Source organism: Staurois parvus, unplaced genomic scaffold, assembly GCF_062004578.1.
Source record: "Staurois parvus isolate SC_StPar_1 unplaced genomic scaffold, SC_StPar_1.0 ptg000206l, whole genome shotgun sequence".
Classification (NCBI taxonomy): domain Eukaryota; kingdom Metazoa; phylum Chordata; class Amphibia; order Anura; family Ranidae; genus Staurois; species Staurois parvus.
In genome coordinates this window covers 1,296,698-1,323,652 of record NW_028318002.1, presented here as the reverse complement: position 1 = coordinate 1,323,652, position 26,955 = coordinate 1,296,698, and the positions used below count along the sequence as shown (strand labels likewise).

At 38.5% G+C, this 26,955-nt stretch overlaps 1 protein-coding gene across 4 annotated transcripts in view; it reads left to right on the top strand.

The window, feature by feature from the left end:
- The window catches only part of KSR1 (kinase suppressor of ras 1), a 226,595-nt gene extending 200,030 nt beyond the window's left edge, over window positions 1-26,565 (top strand). For 3 of the 4 annotated variants that reach the window (XM_089678511.1, XM_089678510.1, XM_089678509.1), the window contains 5 exons: window positions 4,133-4,266; window positions 5,696-5,827; window positions 9,020-9,155; window positions 10,595-10,728; window positions 19,263-26,565. In XM_089678511.1, coding sequence (XP_089534637.1) covers window positions 4,133-4,266; window positions 5,696-5,827; window positions 9,020-9,155; window positions 10,595-10,728; window positions 19,263-19,341 — 615 coding nt within the window. In that variant the 3' untranslated portion in view covers window positions 19,342-26,565. Of the gene's footprint in view, window positions 1-4,132; window positions 4,267-5,695; window positions 5,828-9,019; window positions 9,156-10,594; window positions 10,729-12,668; window positions 12,773-19,262 lie in introns of those variants that run through there. The other variant, XM_089678508.1, reaches the window with a different exon arrangement.
- Window positions 26,566-26,955: the final 390 nt, after the last annotated feature.

Genomic DNA, 26,955 nt, shown 5'->3' with positions numbered 1-26,955 from the left:
CACTGAGAGAGTTAATCTTCTAAATGGAGACAGACAAAAATACCCCTTATCACTCTATTCAAAAGCGTCATGCCTTTAGTTACACTTTAAAGCGGAGCTCCACCCAAAAGAGGAAGTTTAAGGCCTCTTCCCCTGCTCCCCGTTAAGGATTCGGTACCTTGGGGGAGTGGGTACCCGATTTTGACCGTTACCCGCTCCCACTTCCGCTGCGATCATCTGGATGATCAGAAGTGGAAGTTGTCCTCCCCCCTTCCTTCCTGTAGTCTTCTTGGACACGTGACAGGTCCCTGAAGACTATGGGACCATTCACAAGGCACAGCGCTACTTGCAACTGCGCAGTGAGCACCTGGCTGTGAAGCCGCAAGTTGTCATAGCCGAGTGCCAACACTTAAGATGCCGGCATCAGAGAGTGAGGATGGCCAGTGAAGCCATCTGCAGTGAATGCAGGTGAATGTCTGCTTTTTAAAAGTCAGCAGCTACAGTTTTTGCTTACAGTTGAGCTGCTGACTTTTATTTTTTAAAATTTTGACTGTAGCTCCACTTTAAGGCAATAGATGTGAGCACAAAGCATTTTAAAGCGGTAGTAAACCCAAAACCAATAATGTAATGTATTGCAGCTTAGCAATAGATGTTGTGGCTGCATTAGTTTTTTAAGCTTTTTTTCCTCTGTTCTCACCTGGTGGTGTGGCCAGTAACACACCTCCTGTTTTAGAGTGCCCGCATGCTGGATGAGTAAACACAGGGGGCACCTTTAGATAGCAGCATTGTCAGTCTAGGCGGAGGAGAGTATTAGATATACTAGCAGATTTAGATACAACAACAATTTAAACCCAAACTCCTGCTAACACTTTATGACACTCCAGCTCCTTTTAAATGGTTTATCTCATCCCTGCAAACTGATACATCTGGAAGAGAAAAAACAGACTTATTAGACAGATCACAAGATAAAAATAGGAGAAAGAAAACTAATGCATCCACTACATCTAAGAATTTGCAATATTATAAATGTTTGCTTTTGGATTTAATACTGCTTTAATGCCTATGCCTACCACATTGCAGCAATGTGAATGGACCCCAGAAATAATCAGTCGTGTTAAGGATTTTCCCATGCCGACAGGTCCATATGAAGCAAGGATAGCACAGTGGCTAAGTGGTTAGCACTTCCGCCTGGCAGTACTCAGGTCGCCGGTTCAAATCCCAACCATGGCACCACCTGCCTGGAGTTTGCATGTTCTCCCTGTGCCTGCGTGGGTTTCCTCTGGGTACTCCGGTTTCCTCCCACACTCCAAAGACATGCTGGTAGGTTAATTGGCTTCTATTTATATTGGCCCTAGTATGTGTATGTATGAATGTGAGTTAGGAACCTTAGATTGTACACCCCTTGAGGGTTAGGGACTGATGTGAATGTACAATATATGTAAAAGCGCTGCGTAAATTGATGGCGCTATATAAGTACCTGAAATAATAAATAAGTAGGAGAGCATTTTTTTTCTTCATAGTGTTTCCCCCTAATCCATAAATTGGATCTGTTTGAGGAATAATAATAATTATTATTATTATTATACAGGATTTATGTAGTGCCAACAGTTTGCTCAGCGCTTTACAATATAAAGGGGGACAATACAGATCAATACAAGAGGGTTAGGAGGTTCCTTCTCCTTGGAGCTTGCCACAAGGGGCATATTTATTAAGCAGAAAATCTGCTGTACAGCAAACATTCTCTGAAGGTAAATCTTCCAGGTCCATGTGTTTTTAATTAACAGTGATTCTCCCTTAGAGAATGTTTAGTGAAAATCACATATTCACTGCTTTATATATAGACTCCCCCCCAAGTGTCAATGCTAAATAGGTCGGTTTTTCTCTTACCTATGTGCCTGATCTCTGTGTGGGAGTATTCGTGACAAAAGGCTATTTGCTGCAGTTCATATTTTATGGATCCATTTGTAAAGCTGTTATCATGTAAATAAAGAATTCTTCCCATGCTGCAGTCTTTTTTTTATAGGGCGTTTACAAAATAACACTAGTATATTGATAATAAGATGGGCTTGAACAGTGCATTTGAAAGTGTGGCCATAAACCTGATTGTCTTATGGCCTTACATTATTTACTTACGGCTATTCAACCAAGGTTTTCCTGGATGTGTTAGTGGTGGACAAGGCCACAATGACACAACTTGGTTATGAAAAGCCAAGCTTATATGGGTTTTTTTTTTTCTGTTTTCCAATTTTTTAAAAAACCTTTTCTGCAGCTGTCTTTAGGTGAATGCATGCACCGGCTTTTGGCTGTAGTACCACTGGTCGTAAAAAGTTTTATTTTGTCATTAAATATTGTCATAGATCCTGGGTAAGAGGTAAGCTACTTTTATAGGTTAAAGATATTTGTTGTAAGCCACTACATTCATTGAGAGCCTTGCTGGCCATCTGGTATCTCTGATAAACATCAGTAGAGCGGATATGCTTAAAAAAGCTTTCAAACCTTTGGCTGTCTGTTGGTTGCTTTGTCTCCAGCACCCCTGACTTAAATGAAATCTGAAGAGAAACGTGGAGGCTGCCTTCTCCTTCCGAAAATTCCAGTTGCCTTGCAGTCACTGTGATCCTCCTGCATCAGTACTTTGAGTCACTGACCTACAACAGGTGTGCAGATTGGGAGTGCATTTTTTTTTTTATTTTCCAGATCTGCATATTTGTTCTAGGTCAGCAGCTCAAAAAGTAAGGATGCCATTGGGTTGGCAAAACAAGCAGGCAACTAGCATTTTCAGGAAAAAGTTAATTATTATTATTATTATTCAGTATTTATAAAGCGCCAATAGTTCGCTCAGCGCTGTACATTACAAAGGGGGACAGAACATGTGACAGAACAATACCAATACAATGCAAAACATGAGGGGATTGAGGGCCCTGCTCTTTGGAGCTTACAATGGAAGCTCCATATGACCAAAGCTCTTTTTGCTGTACTTCCCCTGTTCTGCACTCCTGTGACCCACATTCAGTGAACAGCAGACCAAAGTCCACTGTTGGCTGATGTCACAGAGCCAGTCCAGGCTCTGCAGGGATCCCTACAATAGTGTCTGGACCCACCCGGATGCTTGACCAGCAGCTGGCTCAGTCTCTTAGTGTGCCACTGAGAGCCTGAGCCAGTCGCTCCCACCGCCTGCACAGTCCACCGCTTCAGTGCTGGAGGGCAGAGCTCAGAGCGGACCCACGAACTGAGCAATCTGCAGTCTTTGATTGCTCAGTTCTCAGTGTAGAGCCAGAGGGGGACATATGCAGCATTGGATCAATGCTGCATTCACCTAGGTGAGTATATACTGTATGTTTATTTTGTTGAAATATCACACTTCTGTTTTATTGGCAGGCCTGCTTTAAACACTAGGGTTTTTTTCCCCCCAATTTTCTGCCTGGCTGTAATTCACAGTTAAATTATTAAAGAGTTATGACTCCAAAACGAATCTTTCCATTTTGGCCTGAGGACTGAAATTACTATTCTAGGGAGTAAAATAATTTGGTAAACTGATAACCTGCCCAGGAAAGCCATGGTGAAAATGTCAGAAACCCTTTTGTTTTCTTCAGGATTCTCATAATTTTTCATGAGAATCCTTTTCATTGAGAAATTCAGTGAGTCTCTAAGAGGGACTACAACCACAAATTCCATTCTGAGCAAGCTGTCATCTTGAAAACTAAAGCTGGTTTGGTCTCTCTTTTTCTATGCCATATCTTGGCTCAGATCTGACCAATTTTAATGTAGTCATTATTATTGTCTCAGTTCGGAAAGATTATCAAATTAGGGGGTAACTGCCTCCCAAAATCTGAAGGTGAGTGATTTTAAATATTTGATATATGGCGCTTCAGTCCACTGGTATATGTCCGTGTGGACTGAAAAAGTAAGGTAACCGTTTCGTGTTTTAATGATGAAAGTGAAAAAACACACTAAGATAATGCAAGTAAACGGAGTCCATATTACAGAAGTGTTAATGCTGCATTTTTGTTGCACAAACCTTTCTTCAATCTGAAGGTTTTTTGAAGAAAAATACGTCTAATATCAATTAGCAGTTGGTATAGATATAGATAAGATACTCTTTCTCTCTCATTACATTTGTTTAAACCTAATACTGTATGATTCTGTGTTCTTTCAGGGTATGGGCTACCTGCATGCCAAAGGCATCGTCCACAAAGATTTGAAATCCAAGAATGTTTTCTATGAAAATGGAAAAGTAATAATCACGGACTTTGGCTTGTTTGGCATTTCGGGAGTTGTACAAGAAGGAAGGTGAGAACTCCTCAAATCAGTGAAGGATCTAAAAACATTTTCATGTCCAAAAGTGGCTTTATATTACTAATAAAGACCTATAGGTGGTGAGACATCTGCTTACCCTAAAGTCCCGTAGGGCTTTCACCAATTGCCTATTCTCAGCTAATGAAAAGAATTGGAGCAATTCTTTGGTTGGCTTGGTTGTGTTATGCCTGATTTCAATGCCAAATGCATTACGCAGTTCTGCATAAAGTAAAGTAGTAGCAATAAAGTTAAAGCAGAAGTAAACTGCATTAAAGAAAAAAAAATGGTACCCCAGTAGACTCATGTCATAATGTGCTAGTATGCACTGCATACTAGCACATTATGACAGACTTACCTAAGAAACGGATCCCTCCAATGGCACAACATCTGCCCTTTCACCATCTTCACCTGGTCTTCCTTCCGGGTTCACAGGTTCTGGCCGTTTGAATGTGCGCACGGGAGTCATGGCTGCTGCATGAGGTATTTACTGTGCCTACAGGTAAGCCTTATTGTAGGCTTACCTCTAGGTACAAAAAAAGAAAGGGAGTTTACTACCACTTTTAAAATGGAACACCACACAACATGTTTGAAGTAGAGCAATGAAAATCTGATATGTGATTCATCTCTGTAGCCCCTTCTGCTTTTCTGAAGTTGCCTTCTGTTTCCAGTCTCATTTGTAGTAAGTGCTAAGCACATAAAAGTCTTTAGGAAATCACTCTTGCTGAGAGACAGCAAGTTGGTGGATGGTAGAGAACTGAATCTGAAAGCCTACAATGAAGGATTTTCTTTGTATTATATGCTGGAAAATACTCTTTTGACAAAAGAAACTTTAGACATGATCATAAATGGCTATTTCACTAAAAGATTATAAATAAGATATTAAAGTGTGCCTAAACAAAAATGTAATTACATTTTTGTCCTTTGATGTGATAGCTGCATTAGTTTTCTTTTTTTCAGTTTTTTTTTTCTTTATATTTTTGGTGATCCTGCCAGTAACACACCTGTCTTCAGGGGACTTAGTCACCATATTGTAAATATGGAGAAGTAGTGCTGTCACCCTAGACCAGGATTACAGAACAGGATCTTCCTCTCTGTATAACAAGAAAATGATTTTCTCTCGTTTACAGTAGTAACACTGCTGAGCTTTCAATGCATTGTTCTCAGCTCATTACAGGAGGAGCTCACTAGTCTTCTACTAGGAGCAACAAGTATTTTTCTGTACTTGCAGTATTTGTAAAGTAACATAAAATGGGGAAATGTGCTTTTATTAGAGAGGTGTATTGTTTTTTTGCCCATATATACACTTAAATGTTGGCAGCTGTGATCACTTGTTGCCCGTTTCATCTAATTAAATATATTTGTGATAAATGTGTCAATATTGTGACATGCGCTACTAAATTGTTTCTGGTTTTCTCTCTGTTAGACGTGAGAATGAGTTGAAGTTGAGCCATGATTGGCTGTGCTTCCTGGCCCCAGAAATAGTACGTGAAATGGCTCCTGGAAAAGATGAAGATAAGCTCCCATTTTCCAAAGCTGCTGACGTTTATGCTTTTGGGTGAGGTTAAATGTTATGTGTGAGTCATCTAAAGCCTGGTTTTGTGTAGAGTGTCACATGATTGTACTGACTTTGGTCACATGGCAATGATCTGTTGATGTGTATCTAAACCCAAGGACAGTCATGTAAAATATTCCAGTTTGCCAGGCCTTTTTTCTTTATTTTCAACTGGTGATAACACACTATCTGTCCTAGGGAGACAATGCTCACCATATTTGTTCTGTTTAGAAGCAGTGTTTTTGCCTTAGGACAAGACTACAGAAAACATTCTGTAACATAGATAAGAGGTGCATTGAAGATCACAAAGATAGCTGGGATGGATGCTAACTGATAGGAATACAGCACAGGCAGTGACCACAAGGAATTATTAGCTCAAAAGATTCAGAATCAACTGATTTTTTTTTTCTTTTTTCCAGTCAAACTATTATAATAAAATGCTTCCAGTGCTATATTTGACAAATAAACTAGCAAAAAAAAGTAACATTTTAGTGTTTACATACTTTCTAAGCTCAGTTTTTGCTGTTTTCTTTGTTTATATCATCACAGTACAAAACTTAACAGTTGTACCAGCAAAATCAAAAGCACTTATTAGCAATCTAACGAGAAATATAAATAATGTGATGGAACAGCAAATATCTATTGTGGTATTTATTTATTTCAGGTACTTATATAGCGCCGTCAATTTACGCAGCGCTTTACATATATATTGTACATTCACATCAGTCCCTAACCCTCAAGGGGCGTACAATCTAAGGTCCCTAACTCACATTCATATACAAGGGCCAATTTAGACAGGATCCAATTAAGCTACCAGCATGTCTTTGGAGTAATACACAATTTACAAAAATTCGTAGAAAGGGGAAGAGGAAAACAAATATAAGCTACCGCATGAACATGCAAATCACCAAACCCCTTCTACAAATAGAACAAGTTGGGTAATGAATCATTGCTCTTATGATATAGGTCACATTGGTTGATATTTTAAGCTGGGAATAGGACTAAAAGTTGGGTGGGAGAAGAAGGGAGGATGGTAGTAATTGGAATGAGTGGTGGAGGGAAAAGAGTGGTCAGTTGAATATTCAGCTTGGCCTCCCACCTATGTAAGAAAGGAGGGTAGTATTCCCCATCTGGCTGTTATATCAAAGTATAAACAGTTGAGAGAGAGTGATGGGAGGGTTTCCCTGCATGATATAGTTATTCAATTGCCATGAGTGGTTGGAATATTTAACGTTGCTTGGAGACAGCCACTAGAAAGTGTCTTAACTGTTGTACACTCCAGAAGTCCAGAGGAGGGTCAGATAGGCTACAGTTATTGCTGTTTAATACATCATTCTGTAGAAGGTAAATGGCAACTTCACCCTTTTTAAAAAAAAATGTGAAAGACAGCAGCTACAAATACTTTTGCTGCTGACTTTTAAACATCAGGTACTTACCAATCTCTGGAGTCCTTTGGAGTCTTCCTGCAGCCAGTGCTGGTCACCACTGTGGGTCCCAGTCATGATCATCTTGGATGTACGAGCTGGCTGGGACTTCCTGAGGAATTGCAGTCGGCTTCCTGCTGCTTATGCGCAAGATTGTATGTTGTAGTGAGACTGCTCCTGCAGCCTCCTGGAATGTATGATGTGTCCCAGGAGGCTGCAGGTGGGGAGGGGTAGGATGGGCAATGCCATACTCGCCTAGGTGAGAACTGAGGAAGTAGGAACCTTCAAATGTGTTAGGGGCAGGGGTGGGATTGAGGATTAGCGGCATTTCGCTTTTGATTGAAGGTTCACTTTAAGTAAAATGTCTTCCTTTTTTCTGCATGTATTTTATCAGGACATGTTTTCTATTTGTCATTATGATAATCATTTATTTTTCTCTCTCTCCATGCAGTTGCATGCCTATTACAACACCACAGCTTACAATTATAATGTGTAGAATATGTACTGCACTGTGCAGAGGGGATGGTGGTCAGTTGTGCTATGTGTCTGAAGCTCTTACACCTTACAATTCTTGTACTATAAACTTTAATCTTACCACACCTATGTAACTTTTAGGCCTTGTTCACATGGCCATGCTTCTGCATACACCTGTGTGAGGGTAGTGTTTTCATACATGGGGATGCACAAGTGTTTCTTGCATCCCCATGAAGACAGTCCCATTACCGTCAGTTGTGCACGGACACAGCTGCTGCTACCAATTTGGTATCAGTGTGTGTGTGTGTGTGTCCCTGAACACAACAGTATGTGTTGGGAGTACACACACCCGCACCCACATGGATGTCAGATTGAGAGCAGCGGCTGTGTCCATGCAGCGACTGCGTCCCAATTAACATGAATTGGGGATGCACGGAACCACATATGGGTGTAAGCATGCTCATGTGAATGAGGCCTCAGACCTACTTAAACTGTTCATCCAATTTGTATCTGTAATGGTCTGAGAAATATTTGTCTTGGGCTTTACAGCAGTCGTCAAGTATAAGCATGTATACAAATAAAAGTGTAAGCAAAAGTATCCTTACTGGCTAAAAGGTATTAAAAGGTGTGTAGGGAGTTAATGAGGGTGATATGTACAGAAGAAAACAGTGAATTTAGTACATAAAAATGCATGCAGTCATACCAGATCTACGCCCAGCTAACCAAAGTATGTACTTCAAAAAAATTAGACCTTGAATTTTAAATGCAGCATCTGCATTTAGTTTCTCCCTCTGCCCTTTTGTGAAAAACAGAATAAACAACAAAAAACACTTTAATGGGGGAAAAAAGTTAGCTTGTATACATACCTTTCGCTTGGCGTCCTCCTGCTGTTTTTACATGTCATACTCCCTTTTCAGATCTGCAAAATGTAAAAGAGAACTCTTAAGACTACATTCACACTGACGATTGAGGTGGATGTGAATTATAACAGCAGAAATCTTCTGATTTCCACTATGGCTCTGAGTTGCTAAGTGCGACCGCCGGCCCCATTCAGTATAATGACAAGTTGCCAGACTCTGGAGCATCAGTTAGAAAATGACAGTCTACACGTGTGCAGCTGTTGCTGTGCTGTCTCATCAAGGAAATCAGAAGACTTAGAAAAAACAGTGTCATGGAAGCACTCTGTAGTAAATGTTTATTTTTAAAAATGTAGCTTTGTTTCATATTCAATCAAAATATAATAATAAAGTGACTATTGTGTGTTTTAATTTTTTTTTTATTTTCAAAACACATAAAGAACCGTGTGGTATGAACTTCAAGCTCGAGACTGGCCTTTCAAAAGTCAAGCAGTCGAGGCTCTTATATGGCAAGTTGGAAGTGGTGAAGGTGTAAAGCAGCTATTGTCCACTATAAGTCTGGGCAAAGAGGTCACGGTAAGTATTCTGTAAAGAATAATAAAATCTCAATGTTATCTATACTTACAATAACTATAAACGTTTGTGACACTAGCAGCTATATAACAATCGGGTACAATTGCAACATGCATGTATACTATAGAGATGTAATATAGCACTGTGTACACAAGAAATGTCTAGATCACGCATTACTAAATGGCGCACCGTAGTCTGGACCGAGTTGCTGTCCCGCTATGTAGGAGCCAGATTTTTCCCCATGCCTTAGCCACTGTTATTCTCAATAGAGTGAAGAGCGGGAGGCTGTAAAGCTCTGAGTGACAGGTGGGGAAGGGAGTTGTAGCAGTTATCTTTTCAGGTGATTTGTTAGGATACAGGGTGATCCTAGCAACCTATCATCAGCTTGTTAATAAGAAAAGTTACCTCCAGCTACTCCCAATTCCGCTCACTGTTCAGAAATCTGCAGCCTTCTGCGGTTCACTTTGCTGAGAATGACAGCGTCCGAGGCTTGGGGAAAAGCAGTCTCCTGCTTGCCATTCAGAATTGTACAGCCTCCCATTCTCCTCTGTCTGCCCATGTAAGTAGAAGAGTAAAGGGGCAGAGGTGACAGCTGTGATGGCAGTGATGTGAACGGGGGGCAGTGTACCAGAGGACACGGCTGTGATGGCAGTAAGGGGGTGGGTGCAGTGGACCAAAGGACACGGCTGTGATGACAGTAAGGGGGGGTGCAGTGGACAAGAGGACACCACTGTGATGGAAGTGATGTGAAGGGGGGGGGGGGCAATGAATCCCACACCACTGTGGGTGCTGAGATGTGAGGAAGGACATCACTGTGTAGGCAGTGATGTGAGGGGGAGCAGACAGAGGACACCTTTGGGGGGGTTGATATGAAGAGGGGGCAGAGGACACAGCTGTTGGGACTGTGATGTGAAGGGGGGCAGAGGACACTCTGGGGGGTGGTGGGTGATGTGAAGATGTGACAGAGGACAGTCACATCCGTGAAGACTGATTCAATCCAGTGGTCTTCCTGTTCACTTTTTCACACTAGTCCATGCAATTGATTGATATGTCTGCACAGTTTACAAATTATACCCAGGAACAGGGGTTGTTCCTTTCTGCATCTGCCACAGTGGCCACATCCGTGCCTCTACCCATATACCGACTTTAACTAGTAAATTGCAGCTTGGCCCCTCGCACCTTATGATTGGTCATTGAGGCCACCAATCACACTGGTAAACCAATCATGGCCACGGAAAGGGGTAGGACAAACACCAACCGACTAGTAAAATTGAGTATATGTATATTGGATCAGCACAGATTTTGGAGCACCCTGGAAAATATCCATGGCATTTTTAATGTGTGGTGGATCTAACAGTGTGATTTCATTTTATTGAGACAAAGCCAAGTACACAAATGCTTTAAGGTTTTAATATTTCTATTTTTAAAAACTTTTTTTGTAGGAGATTCTTGCTGCATGCTGGGCTTTTGATGTCAGTGAAAGGCCAAGCTTTACCCTCCTTATGGACATGCTGGAAAAGCTGCCAAAACTTAACCGGAGGTTGTCACATCCAGGTCACTTCTGGAAATCTGCAGAGTGAGTAGCTTGGTACTTTATGCCATTAATGGCATGGGCTGTAAACTGACATGGGCACCTGTGCCATTTCATAGGAAACACTATGATACATTTATAACTGCTAGACAGCTGAGAGTAGAGTGATCCTGGATGCAGATTTTTCGGAGTTATAAGGCTTCTGGCTGGTAACATTTGCACATATGACAACAATATTAGAGTCTGTATGTGTTTATTGTACAAGATTTATCAGCCAAACCATCCAAAGGAGCAGCAGAAGTGACAGTTTATAAGTTCTTAAAGATCTGATAATATGTATAGATGAAGTACACTATGAACCCAAGCTGTGTTTAACATTATTAAAATATAGATCAAGCAGGACTTGGTAAATGGGTAACAGAAAGCAGAGCATCATTTTCTATGCATGGCAGTGTCTGGAAAGGTAAGTGAAACTCGAGGGCATTAAAAAGCATGTAAACGTGAGACACATATTGTATTTTGCCTGTAAGGACTATGTAGGCTGCCATTGCTGACTTTATTCTCAAAGTGCTGGTTGTCTGGCTTCTTTGTTTTCCCCCTTGGCAATACTTTTCATGTTAGTGACCCAGAACGTGTCTGCAGAACAGCAGTTCTGATTTAACTTTCTGCAAGCTCAATCTGAGGCAGCAAGTTAGAGCACTGATGTCATCGAGACAGCTGGTAATTTTCAGCAATGGCATCTTCCTTATAACGTTTCAAACTGTGCAGGATATTTTGTAAGTGTGCAGATGCAGGCACTGGAATCACTGTAGACTCCAGATATTATTTCTGCAGTTATGATATGCATACATGATATTTGCCTCTTTGGTTCCTTTTAGGCTGGCCATACGTTGCTAGTTTTTGTTTTTCAGTTGAACAAAATAAAATGAGCTGATTACCCCATCCACACATTCCCATTCAGCCTTTGTGTTCTGATGGCAGGGAGCCTTCCATGTGGAATATAGTGATCAGTGTTCCTAGTTATAGCCAGTAGCTCTGATTGAATGGGAAAAACCTGACAGGCTGGTTGTACACAAGTCGATCGATACAGCCTAACATGGATTGCAATTTTAGTCCATGTATGGCCAGCTTAAATAGATGTGCTACTGCAGAATCTCAGTACACAGTTCATCCGCTGCCTGCATGCACCATGCTTCTATTCTGCAGTGCACAGTAACTTTGGCAAATCCCAGTTGGAATCTAGGACACCAACTTCAAAAAGTGCAGGGACTAGAAGCATGCTGGATGTGGGAGAACAGCAGGAAGAGTCAAGATGTTGCAGCAGTGGAGCTCGTAAAGGACTGTATGGAGAGAAGTGATACTTAAAATTGCACGTGTCCTCCTCCCAGGCTGTAGAATAACGCTTTCTGGTGTTCTTCTTTAACTGGCATGGAAAGTCAAAATGAAAGCGAAATGGTAGAGTAGTTAGTTTTGTTCCATATATCGGAAAATGGTACCTTAAAATTATCAAATTAAAGGAAACTTGTTAATGGGCTGAGAAGTTTAGAAGCGTGAGGTGGGCAGTTAAATATCAGCTGTCAGACTTTAAGTGACCCCTGACATTCTAGCTGGCTAAGTATGCAAAGCTAAGAAAAGGTTCAGTATAAAATTTTCACTGAAGCAATATTTTATAATCTTTAGCATACAACATTTTTGTTACTAAGATGCATATGTTTGCCTGCAACATTTCTTGACAGTTTTTTTTAAATATGTTAATAATTTTGTTTTTACCTATTTTCACCTTTGGAATATGTTGTTGATGTCCTCGTCACTGCATTTCTTCTTTCCACTCTCCATGATCCTGCTGTGGGGCCTGGCACACCTTGGATATCTCTGCAATGATTTGTACTGCTGACCCTTCATTATGCCTTCACGCGCCTTTATTTTCTTCTGCATCTCTGTCATTTCCACGTCATTTATTTTACTTTTCATGGACAATTCTAAAGACAATGGCACAATTTTTACAAAAAGGACCAGTTCTACCAGCATGGTGTTCACATTCACTGCCCAGTAGCTAACAAATAAATTGTCTGGTTCATTCCATATACAAGCAGCATTCTGTGTTGTTTTATTTTACTGAAATAATTCAACTGCGTAGTCCTAGGTAATTTACCTTTCTGTAACAAAACAGAAATGATACAGGGTCATATCTTACTGACATAATTGGGTTTATTTACTAAAGCTGTAGAGTGCGAAATCAGGCTCACGTCTGCATAGAAACCAATCAGCTTCCAGGTTTTTTTCCTAAATCTTAATTGAACAAGCTGAGGTTAGAAGCTGATTAGCTTCTATGCAGAAGTCAGCCTGATTTTGCGCTCTCTAGCTTTAAAAAAAAAAAATACATATGTATTGAAGAAACTGGCAAGATCCATTATAGGGCTCATTACAGGATACTACCACTTTGTATCATTTAGTATATGGGATGGATGCCAGAAGTAACTTTCACTTTTGCCAGCTTATTATTCACACATAATTTTGTGTATTCATCATAACTGTTTAATTACAAAAAAAACCCCAGATACCTTGAGAAACAATGGTGATTAATGTGTACATTTTTCTATACTGCTATGGATGCATCATAGCCCCTGAAAGGTTCAGTGTCAGTACATCATCAGTACAGTGCAGTACAACCAGAACAGGATGCTTAAAGTATCTGTAAACCAGATAATAAAAATATGCACCACTGGTTCCCAATAGTTTTGTGGAATGTAACGATTCCATTTGTTTTATCAAAATAAATTAAAAGTATAAGAGATAAGAGTAGGCGATACTTGTTAATCCTGTCAGTTTGTTCAACTTCCTGAATCTGTGGGACAACGAGATCTGCTGGCTGCTCTACCTGTTGATCATTTAAAGGAAATCATATCTACTTAAGGAGTGCCCTCCATTGTCAGTCTCTGCAGCACACATATTAGCCTGTGGGAGTTTCTAGGAGCATGATTGATGGTGGCTCTTGCACAGAGTCTCACTGTCAACATATGAGAAAAGCATATCACCTGTGCGCAGTCTTCATGACAAATGATTTGCAGTGTCTTAAATAGGGTATACACTCAATTTTTTTTCGTTTGACCAGAGGTTTGAACTAAAACAACTGCCAGATCCCACATCCACACAAGCAATGTGGGTGTAGGGATCTCGTCCACTGAACTATTAATTCTGACCGAATTAATAGAATACACAGATCAGCGCTGATAGAATGCTGGTTTTCCAGCATGGCCATTCAACAGAAGCTGCGAGGAGAAGTACACATACCGAAAGTCATCCGGTTCCTCCTGGACCGGCTGAATTTGGGTACGTGTGTACCCAGCTTTAGCCCTGCAAGATAGCGGTCACTTAACTTGTCAAAATAATATAAAAATGCATTTCTAGAGCATTTCTTGGGTGATTTCAACTGCAAATGCTTGTTTGTTTTCCATAACAAAAAATACAAAGTGGAGCTGAAGTGTTTACAGCCACTTTAATCCTAACAAATAATACATTTGTGCTGCGTTGTGCAGCAATGGTAGTCAGCTGTTGGTTGTTGTCACAAGTATTTAGAGACCCCAAATGTTATTATTATATTATTATACAGTATTTATATAGTGCCAAAAGGTTTGCTCAGCGCTGTACATTATAGTGGGGGACAGAACATGAGACAATACAGTACAAAACAATACACGAGGGGTTCGAGGGCCCTGCTCTTTCGAGCTTACAATCTAGGTATTATGCTGGCCATACACGTATAGATTCTTGTTTGAAATTTTTTGTTTTAAGAACGTTCGTTCGATTTTCTAATCGTTAGTGTTTCAATTAGACTTTCAGGTTTTTTTTTTTCAATAAAACAATTTTTCCGACAGCGTATGTGGTTTTCAGTCAGAAATTACAATCAAGTTGAATATTAAAAGAAAGTGCAATTTTTTAGTGAAATTCATCCGTTCATTTTCATAAGAATATTTTTGTCTGAAAATCGATGTGTGTATGGCCAGCATCAGTGTACTGTTGGCCATCCCCAAAGGAATTCTTTCCTATTAAACCTCTTTACTTGACAATTGAGAACCCAAATGACTGAATTGTCGCAGTGCTATCTGGCTTGTGTTTTCTTACAGTTTTAATTATCTGCATGACTTTATTCTATGTAGATGAGCAGAATTGTTAAGAGATCCTGTTAGTTACTGCATTCTCCTATTATTGCGCCAAAAATAATTTGCAACCTTTCTGATCAACTTGTGATTGTCCTTACTAATATGTACATCTTCTCTCATTATCCTGTATTACTAATGGCTATACAGTCGTGATTATTGTTGATTAATAATGTTTTCTCCTCCTCATAGGTTATAGCTACTGGCAATTTAACTGGGTTCTGCCTTGCATGCTTCCATGCATCTTCTGCTAATCTACAGCTTCGTGGATACTTACCTTCCATCTACAAAACAAATAATCACCAATATTAGAAAACCTTTTTAACCCTTGGATGTCTCTGCTGCTTTGATCTTTTCCCATCTGCTGTTCTCTTGGTGTGGGCTGTTTGCTTCAATAACCGGTTCTGACTGCAAGAAAACTACTTGACACTAATCGTAGGACCCGATATGTATCTAGATTCACAAGCACCATGAGCCAGCAGTAACTTTTTCTAAAACAGGGTTACCAGCATTTTAGTGAAATCATTGCACTAAGTGCTTTTCTTCTGTGTCCTTCTAACAAGCACTTTTGCAGCTTTTGTGTGTGTGTGTATATATGTATTTTTAAGATTGTCCATCAAATGGCAGCACTTTACAGTTTGCACCATCTTCCCTCATTCTCTTGCAATTTATCAACCGTCAAAATCTGTCCTGTGTAAGTGTCTGGTTAACAGAAACAAAAATAACATTGCTAAAAAATTGCAAGTGACTTGAAGATAGTCATTTAAAGTGGATGAAAACATTTTAACACTGGGTATATCCAGTAGTCACTGATATTACATTTTGTCATTTTCTATAATGAAAGAAAAAAAATATTGGCTGCGAACAACAGTAGCTTCACCACTCCTCTTATTTTTCGATATTTTTAACTGATACCTGCTTTTGAAACTGGTGCTGTTAATTTTAAAATAAATGCCTGTATTGTTCTCAGCATATGTTTATGCAAAATATTGAATTGATACTGCCTGTACACAAAAAGAGGACGTTGCAAGGTGCAGACTTTTACCCCCTGCCTTTACCAGTTGGTTTGGGACTTTCCATTGCACTCCAGCAGGTCCTCCAAGTGTCTGTACCTAGAGTATTTTAGTAGACAACCTGACAGACCTTAGCAGAATATAGACAGCCCTGAGTGCACACGCCGAAATATACATCACCCTACAGTCATCAGGCTTCTTTTCCAATTTTTCCAAAACCTGGGAATTAAACACCTTACCTCCATTTGTGGAAACAGGTTCTTTCTCTGTCACAATGCTTACTTAACACATCTGTTGCCTTGGGGAGGGAACTTCATAGTCAAGTGGAGTTTCCTTTTGCCACCAGAATTTTTCCAGCTTTTTTTGTTTTACATTGTACACTTTACAAGTACATAATAGAAAGCAATACATTTTGCATAAATAGGCTAGTGTACTGTGCCTGTGCTAATTAAAACTTTTCCTGGCTCTACTGCAGCAAGAGATTAGGTTCAATTCACTAAAGTGGATGGGGTTTTTTTAACTCCACTTTTTATTTTATTACCGTGAGGATATTCTTTTAAATGGGTTTTGTTTACAAAATATAAATATCACTTAGATGTGTAATTCTTATTTTTTCCATAGATAATGGGCTCTTAGCAATTGAAAGCTTTACTTTGTCATAAACTGTTTTACCACCTCAAATAGTTTAATGTCCTGTATTCCTTTAAGCCTATTACACATGATCAGAAAATCGTACGGAAAATATCACTTTCGAAGTTATCGTACGATAATCTGATTGTTCGTACACAGCTTTCATCCAAAATTATTTGAAGGGACAAGCATGAAAATTTTTCTTGTACGATACCAGATCGTACAATTTTATTTTAATCAGTACAGTTTTCGTCTGAAAATACAATACAAATACATTACATCACTCCCATATTTTCATCCTGTTGTAGAAGAATTTTCGCAATTGTAGTAACCTCTTCACTTTCGATATGAGACTAGCATGCAAAAAAAATCAGACGATCCTTGTCCGATATTCTCATCCTGTGTACGGGGCTTAACAGATACCTACTGAAACTCTGTTATCACCAGCCTGAAGCTGTTATTTTAGGCTTTGTTCACACTGGTTTCAGCTTGTATGTATGAGAGCTTTTGGCCGACTTGCAGGGTCGGGTGGCCAGTGCAGGGTCGGGTGGCCATTTATAAATGGCTTTCCCGGCCCCCTGCTTGTGCGCGCTCCCTGGGAGTGCGCAGCACCGCGATCCGGTGCCCGCTGTGTCCTCTGGACACAGTGAAACACCGATCGTCGGACGGGACCTCCGTGCAAGGTCCCGATCATGTGACCGCTGATTAGCCAATCAGCGATCACATGCAGAGTAGTAAGCAAGGTGTCACTTGTGACATCATTGCTTACTACGTGTGAAATCTGTGAATGATCACAGAGGTCACATGGTACAAGGCTATTCACAACAGTCTTGTACCATGTGACAAGCTGTGACCAATCACAGCTCACTCAGTAGTTCTCAATGGCTGCAATAATGCAGCTAGAGAGAAGGAGAAATGATTGCTTTTCCATCCTTTATGGGTGTAAAAACAATCAGTGTAAAAAAAAAAAAAATCTTCATCACCCCCAACAAGTAGTACAGTGTCACCATGGTATGTAAAAAATAAATATTATAAAAAAAATTAAAAAAAAAAAGTTTAAAAATTATAATTTTTGGTTATAAACTAATTAGGGTTATTTTTTTTTTACTAAAAATATAACGGAATTAATTTTGGCCAAGATTTATGATGAAATAATATTTATTTGCAAAATTTTATAAGAAAAACACTTTTTTTCAAAATTTTTGGACTTAATAATTTACATAGCAAAAAAAAAAAATATCCCAGTGGTGAATAAATACCACCAAAATAAAGCTTTATCTGTCTCAAAAAAAATGCTAAAAATTTCATATGGCTACAGTGTTGCATGACCACGCAATTGTCATTCAAACTGTAATGGCGCTGAAAGCTGAAAATTGCCCTGGACAGGAAGGGGGTAAAAGTGTCTGGACAGGAAGTGGTTAAAGTACCCTTTGACTTTAGTTTGGGAATAACATCTCAATAGGAATGGTAACTGTCACCTTAAGTAAAGTGCTAAAAAGCTTTAGTAGGCTACACTACTATTTGTTGAAACCCGTAGAAGCCTGTAGTAACTTGTTTAAAGTGACAGTCACCACTTAAAGCAAATTTTAAAAAACGTATTTAGTATATCTCTGCAATCCATGCACATTTCCCCTTGCTTTATTTCCTTAAAGACAATGCATGTACAGAACAATACCTGTTGATCTGCGATAAATGCACTAAGTTTTTAATTTCCTGTTATGAGCTGATCGATGTATTTCGCTGTACTACTCAATCACTCCTACTGTCCTCTTGGTCACTGCCTTGATAGACTTGTAGTTCTAATGTCTGGTACACACTGAGTTTTTGAGAAGCTTGTGAGGAGGTCTCTGTGCTAAATATGTGATGTTAGTACAGCGATATCACCGCTAAGCTATTGTGTTCTGACAAGGAGAACGCTCCACACCAAAACACGACAGTCAGCGCCTCCATTGGCTGCTTGGCAGAGGTTTTTCTGGAATGCCATTTTACAGAAGCTGTACAGGCTGCTGTACACATGAGCCAAATGTCGGCCCATGCATACCAAACATAAGTAAAGAACTAGGATGGCTTTTTTTTTTTTTATTTCTATAGATTTCTTGCTAAAGAAATCATAGTTATTTTCTATGGAATCACTAACTAGCTAATTTGTAAACATCTGTTACAGGATGCAGTGTAAAATATTGTTATATAGAAAAGAAATTTCTAGGGATAATCAAATTGAGACACTGTAGGCATCCTTTCCTTAGTATGAAGTAGATAATAGCATAACAGAATATAAAATGTCAGCTTTCTGCTGAGGTATGGAAAGTGTAATATACAAGTTATAACTATTTTTTTTATCTTAAATTCTTTTAGGTTTAGTTTGTCATCAACTAGGGGTCTCCAGTTAAACTTTTTGCAACTCCAGCTTTTGAGTACTGATACAAACTGAAACCCACAGTCTCGTAATTAGTGTAAAGCAAAAAAAGGGAACCTTAAAAAAACCTGATTCCTCTGCAGTAGTCAGCTTTGCGGAAGTTATGAAAGAGCCGTGACCTTTTACTAGTATGAGAGCCATAAAGGTTATCATTGCTGGAAATTTTGTAATAATACGCAAAAGAGAAAATTGCATACATATTCCATATGATTGCTATGGCTAAATAATTTTGTAACTGACTTTTGTTGGACAATCTTGCACCCATGATTATAATAATTTTTGTAAAGTGAATGAAGTGCAACTTGAAATGTTTTTGTTAAATTGTCTAACATAGATGTGTTTGTTTTTTCCCCCTTCTTTCAGCATTAACAGTAGCAAAAGTATTCCCCGTTTTGAAAGGTTTGGCCTTGGAGTCTTGGAGCAGGGTAATCAAAAGATCTAGTCCGCTGAGGAATATCTCAGTGTCATGTTCATGGTTAGCTCTGCACCCACCATCAGAGGTTCAGATTGCAGCCAGTGATGATTCCCCCTATTGGATTTATTCTGTCTTTCTTACTGAATTTATATTAACCCATTCTGCACTGAACAGGAGCAATGCAGTGCCTTGCCTACCCCTTCCAGAGCTGAATGGATTAAGCCTTAACTCTACCTGCTGTGTTTGTTGTTTACATATGATTTTAGGCATATGAGTTGTACTGTTGGTGAAAATGATTAAATGTGACTGACTTCATTTTTGTTTTTATCAGTACTATTGTTTGAAAACCCTTTATTAGTAGTGTTATAAGATATAATATATTTGAAATGTGCTTTATTCCTAAGCCATAATGGACTAATAAGAGGCAATATCTAAATGTAAAAAAATGTTTCCCAAAGTATGTATCCATATAAAAAATGACATTTAAACAGGGTTATTTGCTGGAATAAATGATAATCCAGGACTGTGATTAAAGAACTACACTTTCATAAGCAAACTGTGATGCTAAAGAAAGGAAAAACAGCAACTGCACAGATGGAGGCTTGGTTTTTGGCCTGGGACAAAAATAGTGTAGCTTGAATCTTTTCTAGAAAAATGGTTTTAGATGATATTTACTGATATTTTCTAACAAAACTACCAAAATTTTATTGTTAGCCTAAAAAAAAAAATAAATAAAAAAAGTTTTTTCTTTTTTACTGCTTTTTATGCCTGGTATTAGATGTGAACCCCTTTTAGAATGTCACTAGCAAGGCATTGAGCCAACATACAACCTTAACAGGCTTCTAAAAATCCCATGTGTCTTTTACATATTCCAAGATGAATTCCTTCACAGACATCAGAATTTTGTGTGAAGGGTTCTGAAAGCTGCCTTATCCCTTGCTCCCCCAGCAACCAGCACTTTTCTTCTCTCTCCAAAGCATCAGTGGTTGGACCTTTTACATCCTCACAAGGCAGGACTGCTGTTTCTGCATGGTATACGGTTATGTCCTAGTGCTTGCAACCAACAAAGCAGCTTTGGGGGATCCTCATTCAGTTAGGAGGAAGCCTATGGGAGTGAGGGATAAAGTAAGTATATCTAAAAATCCTTTATGTTCCCCTTCTAGACAAAACAAGCACTTAACCTTGTAGCACAGGGGGGACCCTACTGCAATGGTAATTTTTTCCTAGAGTTCAGCTTAAAATGCTTGTTCTGGCTTTTAGGATTGGACCCTGCTACCATACTAACTATACTGGAAGGTGGCTAATAAGATCCACAACAGCAGGCCCACTGAAGCTTTATTGCTACATTTTTATACCTGATGTAATTTATGTTTACTTCAATGCTCCAAGCAAATTTATGGTTACAGGGGAGGGAGAGGGAAAAGGGTAGAAATAATAGGTTTTGTACAAAAGATATATCAGTCATAGGCAGAAGACTGAATATAGAGAATAACTTCTCCATTTTACAATAATGTATACTTTTTAAGACAGAAAAAATACTGATGTATGATCTCTTTAAGTGAGAAGTGGAAAGGTGGGGATGAACCTGAAAATATAATTTAACCTCTCAGCCCTTACACTGCTCAATTATTTGCTGCATTTTAATTTCATTAGGACATATTATAGTTGGCAGCAGTACTCTGCAATCTAGAACAAAATAATTGAGATGTTCTTTGGTCTAATGGTAGTTTCCCAATTATCAGGCCTATTTGTAAGTTTTCATTAGGGTCCTCTGACACCTGTGCTCATTCAGAAACACGTGTTTATGATATGCATTATAGAATACATTTTTATATGCACATCTGTGCATATATTTACCAGGTTTTTTTTGTGTATTTTATTCACATTATGCAGTGTGGGTTTGAACATTCATGAATATGGGTGCAGACTGTGCTCTAAATAGTACAAAGATGGAGAATTTATAATTCAGTTTTACTATTCCTTTTCAGTTAATTGTTCTATGCAGCGTAAGTAACTTTGCCTTTTTTTTACAATATGAAATACAGGTATTTTCATTTTTGGAAAGAGTCTAAATGTAAGAGGTGAGTTAGAGTGGTCTTGCCACCCACAATAACATATTGTGGGGAGAAAACATTAAATATATGTAACTAACCACTCCTCCCACCCCCCCAAGTTCCATTCGTGGAGCATAGACAAGGGTGATGCAGCCCTTTTGGCAAGATCCCTAGGAGTAGCTCAAACCTTTCAAGATGACTGTCATACTAGAGAGTTATTTTGCAAGATCTGGACTACTCGACATTCTCTCACCGGAAGGGTGGTATATCACCATTTGTAGTATGGAAGCCAGAGGTAAGTATATTTAGTGTGTTTTACTCAGTTTTTGTTGCTTTTTGTTTTTTTTTTTACTTTTCTGCAGCATCTGTGCATGGGGAGGGAGACTCCAGTAAATAAGCAGACCTTGCCCTAAATTAAAAGGTCCACCTTAATATCAGAATTAGAACTATACATAGTTTAGTTGCATCCAACTTTGGTTTGAAGATGATAACCTAATATGCAGATTTTATAACTGCGCTTAAGGGCTTATTCATACAAGATGGGTTGTCATGTACTTTACTTTGCACAGTCAAAATGCATTGACATATGAAAATTCATTGTTTACTGTAGAGCCCATGTGTACCAATTTTATTGTGTTGAGGGATGTTGGATTTTTGATCACTGTTTTTCCATTGAAGTCAGTAGAATACAAAAATGTAGAACATCTGAAAATGTGTTGTTTTAACCTGAGTTAATGCAGCATGTGTCAATGCATGGACTGACAAGATATTCAACATATAGTATAAGCAAGCCATAAACTAGATCTAGTAGATCTAGAGATTTTTTTCTTTTGAGCTTTTCTGGGCTTAGGGGGGGTTTATGGTTTTTATAGGCTACAAAGGTTTGTTCCACCGCATCATTAAGACTTTTTTGAGAAAATGCATAATTTTATTTATTTTTTTTCACCCCAAAGTACTTTTTTTTTTTACTCAGCCCAGTTACACATATAACTTCAAAGTGTTCACATAATAAATATGTAGGCAGAGTTATAGGCTTGTAAAAAGAAAATAAATGAAAACCCTTGACTTTAAGGGAGTTGTCATGTTTGTAGAGTTCACAGGTTTGTGAATGATTGCCTAGTTTTTATATAGGGTTTGATCATTTGCCTTTTGGTCTACATGTAATGATTTCAAACTGCATTGATAAAGTGAACCTGTCCTTTCCTGAGTAACAATAGTGGAGAACTGCAGGCTTGTGATGTCTGCAAGTACCTTGTATTATCCTCCATATTGATCCCTGTGGCCCTCTGGAGCCCATTGAGTTCTTAGGCCCAAGGGGTTCTTGACTTCTGCCCAAAGTGAAATTAGGCACCACCCCTCCTGATACTAAGCCTTACCCTTATAATTCCAGTGTCAGCCTAGCAATCCTGTTGCTGGTAACAACTTGCCAGAAACAGGATCACTAGACTAAACACTTATCTGCTTCCATATGGTTTTATCACTGTACTCACCAGCAGGGGAGCAGTTTTTGAGCAACACCTTGCTGGTCTGGCCAGTGAGGAAGTAAAAATAGAAACGGGAGTATTTTTTTGCTCTCCTAGAGATACTGTTGCTGGTGAGTTGTCAGCAGCAACAGGATTGTTAGCATGACATTCCAATTTTAGTGTCTCTAGTTCCCACTTGTATTCGCTTGTATAAGAGTAGAATAGCAAAGATAGTGCTTAAAGAGGAACTTCAACCGTCTGGTATGGCCGTCTTGTATTGGGGAGCTGGCTGTGTCTTTCTGATGTCTCACATTTGACTCCACACCGCACATGCGCAATACATGGCATCACTGTGAGGCTGGTTTTGCAACCTCATTGGACAATTGGACATGTAACATATCCCAGGAGAATGCGGAGGGGTGAGATGGCCAAAGGGATGTTCACGTCACACATCCAAGGAGGCAGTGTTTTACTGATGGGTAATATCTGTGCATGCATGAGATATTTGAAGATGGCAGTACCAAAAAGAAGCAGTGGTAGAAGAATTCCCAAGGGTGCAGTTCTTCTTTAAAGTGGATAGAAACTCAAACACGTAAATATCATATAAACTTTAATAAGTGTAATTTCAAAAGGCGTTTTCAAATGTTTCAGTCTACAGGTTTCATAACAAATGCCTTGTAATCCTTCCATGATGGTTCTTCTTCAGGCACTTGCTGCTAAAGTGCGATAACCCTCTATGCCTGTCTCCTAATTCCCTTTCTGTGTTGTCACTGTGTCTCATGAGCTTCCAGTGTAAACTATAAACGACAGTGCCAACATTCATTAAGCAGGCATCTTCCATCTTGGCCACTGCCAGGAAGTCGTCCAATGATGTGTAGCTGCCACTGGGAAGCATGCATGTAGACAAAGTGGCTGCAAAGAGGATGGAGGAGATGGTACTGAGATGAAAACATGGTAAAAACAGAACTTTTTCTAAAAGGAAAACATTTTTCAACTGTTTACAATACAGAGTGATTTAGTAAACAAAATGTCATCCAGGTATGGTTTAGATTTACTTTGATTTGAACTTGGGCAGCAGGTTAGGCCCTAGAATCCAGTAAACACACATATTTATGTTAAACTTTTAAACCCAAAGACTCTACAGGAGCAGCAATGTATTTTTTATTGTAGAAAACTAAATCCCTACTTTTCCTTTCTGAATTCTACTGCCACATGTAATCTCAAAAAATATAGGTACTTATTTCAATATAGATTTAATGATGTCTTATAATACAGAATTAAATATTTGCAAAACATAGGTACACACTCCCTCCTTACAAAATTCTATTGCATTCTATTGCATCGCCTTTTTTGGCTACAGGCAATTTATAGCCAAATATTGTTGTTTTTTTAGCATTGTCTTGTATATATTTCGAATGTGATTCCTGAAATGGTACACAAGATGGAACTTTTTTTATTGGCAGATTTTTATTTGCGCTTCTGCCCTCAGATGTGTGGAATTTAGTAGTAAAAATATGATTTTACGAAAAGTTAGTCTTTGCCCACTCATACCTAAAACAGTGCAATTTTTTTGCACAAATATAATTTGTTCGGCAGTTTAGTACGTTGTACATTATGCAACTGTAGCCTTATCTGCCTTAAGAATATGCAAGATGAGAAGTTTCTTAACTTCCTTACTATATGCTCATTTATGCCTTTGAATGTTAACCACATAAGACCCTTATTTGTCATTTTATTTAAGGTACCCCCTATATTCCCCGTATATTGTAAAGCGCTGTGCAAACTGTTGGCGCTATATAATTCCTGTATAATAAATAATAATAATATTCCACTTGTCAGTCAGCTGTTATATTAGGCTTTAATATGTTTGTATAAATCAAAATTATATCCTATTTTAATAAAAAAATAAAAACGAAATTGGAGATTGAAAAAGGACAGTTCCTTGTAGCTTTCGGCAAAGCAGTATCAATTTTCAGATAAGAATACTTGTTCCCAAGTGCAAGTTCCTTTTTTTCTAGTCAATGAGATTTTTAATTCTTGCAGATTACAAGTCATTATAAATGGACTTCCTACATGGAAACCTCTGCTGTTGTGTAGTTTCAGGGGAAGTCATGACATTATTAACCATGTGTTTGACCTTGGGCATACCTCAAAAGCATTGCTTGTAATGAGGTTTCCTGTTTGTAGCACATTTTATTTAATAGAAGTTAAAAGGGAGTTCCCTTTTTGCACACAACACTTTAAGTGCATTTCAATTCTTAGTTGTTCAGGTGTGTGATTTACTGTCTTTAGCTGAGCAAGATCTTTTGTAAAAAAGTGACTTTGATTGAAGGTTGAGGATTACTGATTACTTTAACACTTGTTTATATAACTAGGTGGCAGTTCATAATGCTTTTCTTTTTTATATATAGCTCTTCAGTCTGTTTTCTTTTCCTCTCCTTTTGTAGTTGAACAAAAAAAAACTTTCAGTACTTTTCTTTTTCAAGATTAAATCAATCTGATTTTTTGCAAATCATTCTATATGTATACTGAGGTAAATACATTTTATTTTGGTACCAAAATGTGTTGTAATTACCTGTTTTGCCACTTCTCACTGATTGAGACATACATTCTGGAAGTGATCAGTTACAAATTTAGTAGTTACGTTACAATAAGGGAATTCATATACTAATGTTCTAAAAAAAAAGTAAACAATTTGGTATAAAAAAAATGTTCTTTCCAGGGTTGAGATTCTTCCTTCCCCTTGACTTTGGTTCAGTTTGGTAGCAGTGGCAGCGTTCATTCATGTTTACATAAAGAGATTAGTTGACAGAGCTTTCTGCTGGATCCCCAAGTGTAAGCACACAGGTGGCATATGTTTTACAATGCCCACTTACAACTAAAAGAGAATTTCAGCAGCAATAAGATATTTGCTTTAAAATAAACCTTTACATATCCAGAAGGGAAAGTAATAAAATGAACAGATCATTTTGTCTATAACTGATATATGCACCAAGTACTGATAAAGTTGTATACACACTTAACCCAAATGGTAGAAACTGGATACCTGTACTCAATATTAATCATACTGAAAAGTATGCAGTTGCCCATGAAAGCCTTCTTGTATGCTGGATACACACAGGCAAGAGGTAATAAAAAAGGGGCCTCAGGATTTAAAAAGCGCAAAGCATTAGAGGTATAGCATAGAAAAGAAAAAGCGAACAGAGGAATAACTAAACACTGACATTAAATTGTGTAAATTTGTTTTTCAATTTTATCATAATTTTTGGTTTTATGCACTAGTGTCTTGAATTTTGCATTTTTATCCCATGTCTGTTTCTTTGTTTAGAAGTGTTTCTTAAAAGGACCACTAAGTTTAAATGTGACTGTTTAGTAATATTCCTTTTCGTGGTGTGGTAAGGGAGTGAATAGCACTGTAAAATCTGTATCCATTTAGACCTGTAAATGTGGAAAATGTTTTATTTGGCTGTACATTACTGCTCTATTGGCTGACTGTACCATGGTGTAATGGACACGTATCTTTTTGAATGTGATGTAAAATATTTTGTACAGTAAAAATTTTATATTTTCTATCAACTGAGTTTGTCTTCCAGAATTGCTATTAATTTAAACAGTTAGTATTAACAAAGGTTCTGTATTAGTTATGCAACCAGCAGAAGTGCACTCCTATGCTATTAAAATTCTGGATATTTAGGATTCTTTAAAGTCAATAAATCCATGCTATCAAAAAGTGAGTTTTGTCTTGTTTCTGTGTTATTTCATTTGTCTTATGACTGTCAGCTGGAACCAGAATATTAAAAGTTGCAGAAAACTTGGTTAGTAATACCACAAAAAACATATGGAAGATCAAGCTTAAAAGAGCAAGAAGTTCAAAACAACACACCTTAGAGAAGAAATCAACTCTGTCTCATAAATACTCGTGTATATATAGTCCTTCAGGTTACAAGCATTATGCAAACACTCCAACTGTGCTTTTTAATTACTGGAATTACAGAGATCATACACACCTGCAGCTGTACACACATGGGAGGAGTTCAGTAAAGCATTTGTACCACTTTTCTGTCAGTATGGCCTTTTTAATAGGCCTGCACCACATTCTTGCCAGTTTGTTAGCTTTACCAAAA